This window comes from Adiantum capillus-veneris, chromosome 13 (assembly GCF_014529385.1).
Source record: "Adiantum capillus-veneris isolate H3 chromosome 13, ASM1452938v2, whole genome shotgun sequence".
Classification (NCBI taxonomy): Eukaryota; Viridiplantae; Streptophyta; class Polypodiopsida; order Polypodiales; family Pteridaceae; genus Adiantum; species Adiantum capillus-veneris.
The window spans coordinates 144,470,862-144,479,933 of NC_140943.1; the positions used below are offsets into that span (position 1 = coordinate 144,470,862).

At 39.0% G+C, this 9,072-nt stretch overlaps 1 protein-coding gene across 1 annotated transcript; it reads right to left on the minus strand.

The window, feature by feature from the left end:
- Positions 1 to 1,008: 1,008 nt before the first annotated feature.
- Positions 1,009 to 1,437, minus strand: LOC147445010 (uncharacterized). The gene is made up of 2 exons (XM_086527985.1): positions 1,214 to 1,437; positions 1,009 to 1,144 (listed from the first exon to the last, which is right to left on the minus strand). Exons 1-2 carry the CDS (start codon positions 1,435 to 1,437, stop codon positions 1,009 to 1,011), a joined length of 360 nt encoding a protein of 119 aa, XP_086384111.1.
- Positions 1,438 to 9,072: the final 7,635 nt, after the last annotated feature.

Consider the following 9,072-nt stretch of genomic DNA (forward strand, 5'->3'; position numbering starts at 1 on the left):
TTGGGCGCGGGTGTATGCATGATGTGGTTGGAGCAAAGAGAAAAAATTTCATTTCTAGACCAACTAGTGAGCGGGCAACCTCAATCCCCTAAAAACTCTTGTTGTCCATCACCTTTATGTCACCAAATATATAGAGAGCTTTGAACCCTTGACCCTACCAACACAAAGACAAGAGGCTTGGCCACAAGACCCTAGCCCATCTATTGGTGGTATGATGTCACTAATTAATATAACCTCCATCTAAGTTCAATGTGAACCAAATGTGCATAAAGGATTGCGTGCTTTTGTGCACCCCCTAAGGTTTAGAACGCTCCTTGAATCTCTTATGTGATTTTTTTACTTTTCCCAGTGAGCTTGGTTGTAAACCTTTCGCACACCTTCTCATGGATTTTCCGACTATTAGAGGAATGGTGGGGAAGGTGTGCAAGTGGATACAAAGAACATGGAAGATAGGCTTCTTCAAGAATGATATGTCTCAAAGTCCCACCCTTCTTGTTTGTACTTAAATTGTTAGATTTTGCTTCTTTTATAATATCTGAAAGGTTAGGAACTGCCATGTCTGTGATAACGACCTTTCTGTGGCTAGCTTCTCAATGATTGTACAAGAAAGTGAGGAACTTATGTATGTGATAGGTAAAGGTCATAACGCAGATGACTGGCTCAAGGGAACCCGGGCCATTCGTACGAGTCCTTAACATGCTCTTGATAAAAGCTTGTCAGCTTGAATCTGATGTAATTTTAGAACCTCAAGGCTCTGCATGAGCTTGAGGTTGATCTGTAATTTTCTCTATGAAATTCTAATACAATCGCTCTCAATTGTGAGTTTTGCAAAAAAAAAAAAAAAACTTGGTTGCAAACACATTTTGGTTAAAATGTGCAACTTTATGAGGTGATAATGTGAATGGGCGTGATGGTGGGCATGTGCAGTGCGGGGAAGAAGAAGAACTTGAGAAGAAGAAAAAAAAAAGGGCAAAGGAGGCCTGCATTTGGGGCGAGCTTTCGGAACACCTACTGGAGGACATCGTAGCCCACGTGCCCATCGTCACGTGGCTTCATTGCCGCTCCCTCAACTCCAAATGGCTCTCCTTCATCTCCTTTGTCCCTTCCTCCCCTCCCCCGTGCTCCCCTTGGTTCCTCATGTTCACTGATCACGCTTATGATGATGCTTGCTCCTTTGACCCCTCCACTCTCTCTTGGTATTCCATCCCCTTACCCTCCTTCTCCATCAGCAATGAGCACCATATCCCTATTGACTTCACCGATGGTCTTGTCTACTTCACCTCCTCCCTTGACAGCCACAAAACTTTCACCATTTGCAATCTGCTCACCCGGGCTTGGCGCAAGTTGCCCCCCATGCTCAACCCCCCTTCTTTTCTTCAGAATGTGGGCATGGTATTCATGGATGCAGAGACCTCCACCAAATTCCTTGAACACCATAGTTCCTATAAGGTGATCCTTGCCAAAAACCATGACATGTATGAATCCCATGCACCTCCTTATGCATGGAACCATAGAATTCAAGCCACAACCTTATTTCTATTGGTCCACTATGCGGCATGACATTCAAAACTATATAAAGCAATGCATAGTATATCAAATGATCAAGTATGATAGACAAAAGGCCCCTAGATTGTTACAATCTTTGCCAATCTCAAAACCTCCATGTGAGAGTGTATCTATGGACTTTATCTTTGGCTTGTCAGAGTCCATACATGTAAATACGGGCTTTTGGACAATGATCGGTTGATGTAGTAAACATGTTCATTTTATTCATATTAAAAAGGCTATTGAATTGCATCACATGGATACTTTGTTCATTTGCCAAATTTTTAAGTACCATAGTATGCTAAGTTTAATAGTCTCTGATAGAGATCCATGTATAACAAGTCTCTTTTGGAGGGGGTATTTGAAAACATGGGCACACGTCTTGATTTCTCTTCATCATATCATCCTTAAATGGTTGGTCAAAATGAAATTGCAAATCTGACTACTCTTTATCTTTTCAAAAAATATGTTGGCGAGAAGGACCAAGGTAATCAATGGGAGAAATACTTATTACTTACCTTTGGTAGAAATTGCATACAATAATACAATGCATACTTCTACAGAAAGTTATTTCTTGAGATAATTGAAGGCCGCCCCAAGCGTCCACCTATCTTAAAAATGCATCAAAAGATATTTTTAGTTGATAAAAATGTGTGTACCATTAAGTTAGATTCTCAAAGGATAAAAGAAGCTATTCAAGCATCACAATAGAAGAAAAAAAGGGCAGTTGATAAGCATAGAAGACCTTTATAGTTTAAGAAAGAAGAATAGGTTTTGCTTGAATTCCTTAAGGCTCGATTATCTCATAAGACAAGCAAGAATTGGCAAGGCAAATCCATAAGACATCAAAAGTTATATGATAAACTCGCTAGGAGGTACTATGGTCCATTCTAAACTCTGGAAAGAATCAATGATACAACAACTTATAGACTCAAGTTGCATGAGCATTGGAATATAAACAATGCAATTCATTTGAGTCTACTTAATTTGTTCAAGGGTACACCTTCAATGGACCCTATTGAAGAGGATCCTTCAGAGTTTGATGAACGAGAGGAGATCCTACAATTTGAGGCTATCCTTAAACATGAAGACAACATTCTCCAAACTGGAAAGGTAATACATATGTAGTGGATTACGTTTAGAAATTATGCACTTGAAGGTGCTAAATGGATGCATGAATCCCAGTAAAAGGATTCTATTCTTTTATTACAAGACTACAAGTGCCTTCATGACTTAAATGTAAACTAAGATATCAATATATAAAATGTTCAATAATCTACTACACTGTTTACTTTCTCTCAATGTGCATTAAATTTATCTTTGTGTACTCTAATGTTTTCAAGGAATAAGTTTTGTGATGATTACATTGCCAAAACTCCTTTTAGACTTACCATCTAGCTTAAGGAAAGTACTCTTGCTTAAATGTGGATCCCAAGCCAAAATGGGCTACCTTCCACTTGATCAGTGCATAGCCAAAGATGATCATGATTTCAAGGGAGAGGTATGCCATCAAATTTTACTTTAAATGAATGTTAAGCTTTACCATGGCCTTTTCCTCTCTAAAAATGACTATACTAGAGAGAGAAAGAATAGGAACGCACATGTCGAAGGACAATGAGGCATGCAATCAAGTGAAATCATGGATAAGTAAGTGCCAAAAGATGACTGCCATATTTTAAATGTATGGAAAATACTCCTAACATCTCACAAGAACTTTACAAGACTCAAAACAAAAAATGCAGCTTACGATGGATGGGACTTGGAGGCAAAGAGGGTAGAAGAACATGCAAATGGGCATGAGGGCTTATAAATTTTATATGACTCCTCAAAGTTTTTAAAAAATTCTAAACTTCCATGTATCATACTCCCATGCTTTGGACTCTTCCACTTCCTCCTAGAAACTCAAAGTTTCCAAAAGAGTCTAAACCTCCATGTGTCATACTTCCATGCTTTGAACTCTTCCACCTCCTCCTAGAAACTCAAAATCTCCAAAAGAGTCTAAACCTCCATATGTCATGCTCATGTGCCTTCAACTCTTCCACCTCCTGTTAGAAAGTCAAAGTCACTATTTTTAGAAAGGGAGGGGGAAAATAGCCTTTGAAAATCGGCCATAACTCCCTCATACAAAATTGGATTATTGAAAGTTGGTTTTTTATCAAAATTTAGCTCTTTTCAAGTTTTACAGCTTTGTAGAAGAAACCTAGAGCTAATTCCAAGATTTCAGAGGTTAACTGATAAGATCTTTAAAGACAATGTGAAATTTCAAGATCCTTTACTAGTATTCTATATACTACTATGCAATGGAGCTTCTTTCAATCAAGCTCGTGAGCAAAGCCCTATGGATTCCACTCCTTTTATCTCATGTATCCTTATATTGAGCATTCCTTAATGCTTGGAAAAGGAGGAGAACGACAAATGGTGATCAAGGAAGCTACAAATTTGCTTGGGTCATGGAGATCTTAGCCTCTACAATCCTATGTATACTCTCGTGTATACTCAAGATTCTCTTTATTGTAAAGAGCTCCAAGAGCATGAGTAATGAAAAGCCTTTTGGGGGGGGGGGGGGGGAGGAGGGGGGGGAGGTCACAACCTTATGAAATTTGGTCCTCAACCTTGTGTCGTTTCATGTTGATAATCTTCTCCTTGATTTTGGTTATAAGCATGCTAGTTGAATATGTATGTAGAAATGATGCTTGGTGTTGGGGCAAAGCCCTCTGTGCCTTGCATGTCCACCCAAGATAGGGGTGCTTACCTACTTCTTTACATTTATATACTTAGAGTCTATAGGGGATTGCTCACTCTTGGAGTCTCCCCACCCCATATCTTTGTGTTTCTCTATGTCTTATTCCTCATTGCATCTCACATGTGCACTCACACGCTCCACACTATGCACTCACAAATGGTATCAGAGCAAACGGTTTGACCCGGCTATGATGTGTGCACACAAAGGCTTCTCAATGAGGTAAGGTTCAAGCTTTGGATAAGATAGTGTGCAAAAAATTGATCTCTAAAAGAGCTCAACACTATTTTGTCGAATTGTTGAGAAAGGTGCAGAAGCTTTGGATAAATCAAAACAGAGAAAAGTCTAGGGGACAATCGATTAAGATCTATTTTGCATAGCCTTGGAGCAGCATTGGGTCAGATTGCAAAGCCTTGATGAGAGGATTGTTGCAAACCTTATATATGCAAACAAGCCACGTTTGGTGCTATCAATGGAAGGTGGTTCATCTCTGTCATTTTTGGAAGGGTAGATAGTAAATCAAATCAAAGCTAATGTGGAAGGGCCGCCCTGAATCAAATTGGCCAACACACTCCAGCGTGAAAAGGCTGCTTAATGTCTTCAAGATTTAGTCTTTGCGAGAAGTGACCTGCTGCTACATGGGCCAAAATTGGATAAGCTGGACTTTGTAACAAGAAGAAAATGGTGTAGTAAAAAAAAAATGCACTCTGGATCCCGCTCAAGTTCATCTCAGCATGGTGGAACTTATTTCCAAAACTCATGTGACTGGGAAACGTGTCTCCAAAAACATAGGATGGTACAAGGAGCCAAGTGGATCTACAGTAGACATTTGAGTGCATAGATGCTACACAATAGAAGCAATGTAGGTGCCTTGATTTTTCTACCTAGAGCATGTGTCTAAGTTGATGTAATTCGGGTGAATTAGGACAAGCAAAAAATCTTTGTAAAAGTGTATTTATAGCAGCATTGAGCAGCTTATGCCATCTGGGGGCATGTTAATAGGATGCAACATCCACGAGTGCTTTGGATTGGTTTTGAGCTGATGCACTACTACATTTGGAGACATTCTTGAGGCATGATTTGCTAAGTTACTGGTGCATGTGTGCACACTATGTATGCTTCTTGTGAATGATACAATTTTTTATCAATTGATTTTTGGATTGGCCAACTTTAGGGTTTTTCCACAAGTTTCTCATACTCGGCTTTATGTATTACACTGTGGGAGCTTCTACGCTCATTGATTTTCTAGACCATTGATTACAGTGTTGTAGACTGAGTTTTGAGGTTCTGGTCAAGAGGTACTCTCGGATTATTAATCATTATGGCTCGTTTCTTGTTTTTGGAGCCATTTTATGTCATTATGGTATCAAAATTCTGTCAAAACTCACATCTAGCATTTTTCTCTTTATGCCATTAACACCTTGTGTGTGGTAGCTTGTTATTCGGCTACGTCTACCCTAGAGGGGAGATTTTGGCATCTCAAGCAGTTGTTGCGCTATAGTGGCTTGGTATTTGGCATTTGATACAACCATTTTGTGCAAGTAGTGTGTGTATGCACTAGCGAGCTTGGTGGTAGCTCACAGACAACTTGAGACATTGGTTTATGGTTTTCATACCATTTTGTTAATGTTCTGTTATTCGATTCTTGTCATGTGCATCGAGGATTCTGCAGATGGTTTGATATAAGGTGTGAGAGTGGTATTGGCAACAAGTTTTTTCTCAAGTGGGAGATCATTGTTAATCTCAAGTTGGAGATAAGAAATATTTTGCAAAGATTTGATGCGTATTGAGTGCAATTTGATGAGCATTTTGTTGCTCATGATTTTGAGAGGGCAATTCTTGTTGGTTATTTGGGTTTGATAGCCATTATTGTCGAAACTTTGGCAAATTTTTCTTAGCAATTTTGTGCGCATGTTTTGATGTGATCCAGATTGTGATTGCAGGTTTCACTTTGGGATTTCGTGCAATATTCTCTGCAAGTGGGAGATTAGTGTGTATATGCCTCAATACCGCTTTGGGTGAGCTTGGAAATTAGCTCACATGTTTGCAGTGTCTTGTGCAGTAGATACAACTCATGTATTGACATTGTGGGAGCTTTACACTCATTGATTCTACTCAAGGTATTCCTAGATTGTTTTGCATGTGGATGACAAAAATGGAAAGTGAAAACGAAAATGGGGAAGAGTAAAACAAGGACAGCATAAGTGTACCATCTCATTACAAGAAGTACACTATTTACGATTACAAAATTATTATTGAACAGCCAATTGGGAAGAAGGTTGAACCAGGGAAGTCTTATGATTGGCATGAGGATTCTAAAAAGATAGATCTAGTGGAGCTTGGCGAAGAGCCCAAGCCTGCTTATATCGCCATAGATCTATCTCCATATGAAGAGAAATTATTGATTCAGATGCTCAAAGAGTATAAAGATGTGTTTGCCTGGTCTTATAAGAACTTGAAGGGAGTTGATCATGTCATTTTTTAGCATACAATTCCTTTAAAGCATGATGCTTCTCCAAGCAGACAATGCCCTTATACTTATAATGAAATTTTTGCCAAGAAAATCAAAGAAGAGATTGATAAGTTGAAGGAAGTTGAGTTCATTTATGAAATTGAACACACAGATAAGGCATCCCCAATTGTGGTGGTATCTAAGAAGAATGGCAAGTTGCAAGTGTGTGTAAATCTCAAAAAAGTGAATGCAGCTACCATCCGGCACAATTATCCTCTTCCTATTACTGACCGTTTCTTGGAACGAGTAACGAGAAAGAGCACATATAGATTTCTGGATGGATTTTCAGGTTATAATCAGTTGGTAATTTAACCAAAAGATTAGCACAAAAGAATCTCTTCTATTGAGTGGGGCATTTTTGCATATTGTGTGATGCCCTCGTGATGCCTTTTGGGTTGACAAATGCATATGCCACCTTCCAAAGACTCATGGCTCATGCTTTCAGAGAATACTTGTGTATATTCTTATAAATCTATATGGATGATCTATATGTGCACTCAAAGTTACGCAAAGACCATATAGAGCATCTAAAAAAAGTGTTTGAAAAATGTCGTACCTATCGGATTTGTCTTAACCCGAAAAACTTGTTTTCATGGTTAGAAAGGGAAAAATATTGGGACATATTGTGTCTGCCAAAATGGAATATCCATGGATATGGATAAAATCAAGGTGATTGTGAACATGCCACACCCAAAGCCAGTGAGAGAGGTTCAATCAATCATGGGACATTGTGGATACTATAGGAAGTTTATCTACATGTATGCAGTCAGTGCTAAACCTCTTTATGGCTTGATTGTGACCTTTGATTGAACAAAAGAATACGAGGAATCATTTCAAAAATTGAAGCAAGCATTGGCATCGACACCAATCCTTAAAGAACAAAATCGGAGCAAGTTCTTTCATGTGCATGTTGATGCCTCTGCTTTTGCCATTGGGTGTATCCTGCACAACATGGAGAAAAAACTATGGACTTTCCCATATGCTATGCTAGCTGCCAAATTGAACAATGCTGAACAAAATTACACAACTACTGAAAGGGAAGGATTGGGAAAGGTTTATACCATGAAAAAATTCAGGCATTCTCTCCTAGCCAATCAGTTTATTTTCTTTGTGGATCATCAAGCACTGTTGTATCTTGTTAACAAGCCGCCATGCAACACAAGCAAGATAGTGAGAGGGTTCATCATCTTGCTTGAGTTTCATTTCATAGTTGTGGTAAAGAAGGGGACAACCCATCAAAGGGCTGATCACCTTTCTTGGCTAGTGAACAAAGAGAACCCAGAAGGAGTTGAAGATGATTGCCAGATGCATATCTCTTTAACATAGAAATGATACCTAGGTGGAGTGAGAGTATAATTCCAATTTTGACCATATGGCAGTTGTGGATAGACCGAGAAAGGATAGCTGACAAGAAATTGATCAAGCAAAGCAACCCCTTTCAACTTCTCAGTGGAAAAATATATCATAGAGGTTCGGATGGCATCCTACAATTGTGTATCGAAGCCTCTAAGACTCCTTTATACCTAAGGGAAGCACATGTCACAATGGGCTTTGTCCATCATGGAAAAATCAAAACCTACCAAAACTTGATGAGAATGGGATTTTTCTAGCTTGGTATGAAATTTTATTCTCACATGTATGTTAAGGATTGCAAATCATGTACAAGCAGACCCCCTATAGAAGATGCTACACTATTTTAGATAACAATAGCACCTCATTGGAGTAAGTACATAGTGGATTGTTTGAACCAGGTTCCTTTTCCTGCGAACATGTCCACCAAAACTAGGATAAAATCTATCAAAACTGAAGCACAATGATATGAATTGATTGGAAACCAACTAAACAAGCGTTGCAAAGATAATCAACTCAAAATTTGAGTGTCATAAAATGAATGCTTGCCGATCTTGCAAGAAGCACATTCAGGACAAGTGGGATGTCATTTTTTGGTTGAAAAAACAACTAAGGCTATAATGTTTGTCGGACTTTGGTGGCCAACCCTCTTCATGGATGCTGAAGCATACGTGAGATGATGTGATGAATTCTAGAGAACAAAAATTTCACTTAAAAAGGATGAGAGGCCTATAAGACCAATGATAGGAGCATGCAAGTTTGCCAAGTGGAGTCTAGATTTCGTGGTTCCCATAGCACCGCCGGCATATAGGACTCATGCAAAGTATATTATAGTTGCTACGGACTATTTAACCAAATGGGTCGAGGCCAAAGCTACACAAAAGAACAATGCACACACTATGACACAATTCTTGTATGAAACTTT

What these genes read in the sequence shown, in the direction of transcription:
- LOC147445010 (XM_086527985.1), bottom strand. Translation starts at nt 1,437, where the DNA reads ATGGTGTTCAAGGAATTTGGTGGAGGTCTCTGCATCCATGAATACCAT. An exon ending in ATTGCTGATGGAGAAGGAGG is followed by an intron (nt 1,145 to 1,213) that starts GTAAGGGGATGG and finishes AAGCGTGATCAG; the next exon opens with TGAACATGAGGAACCAAGGG.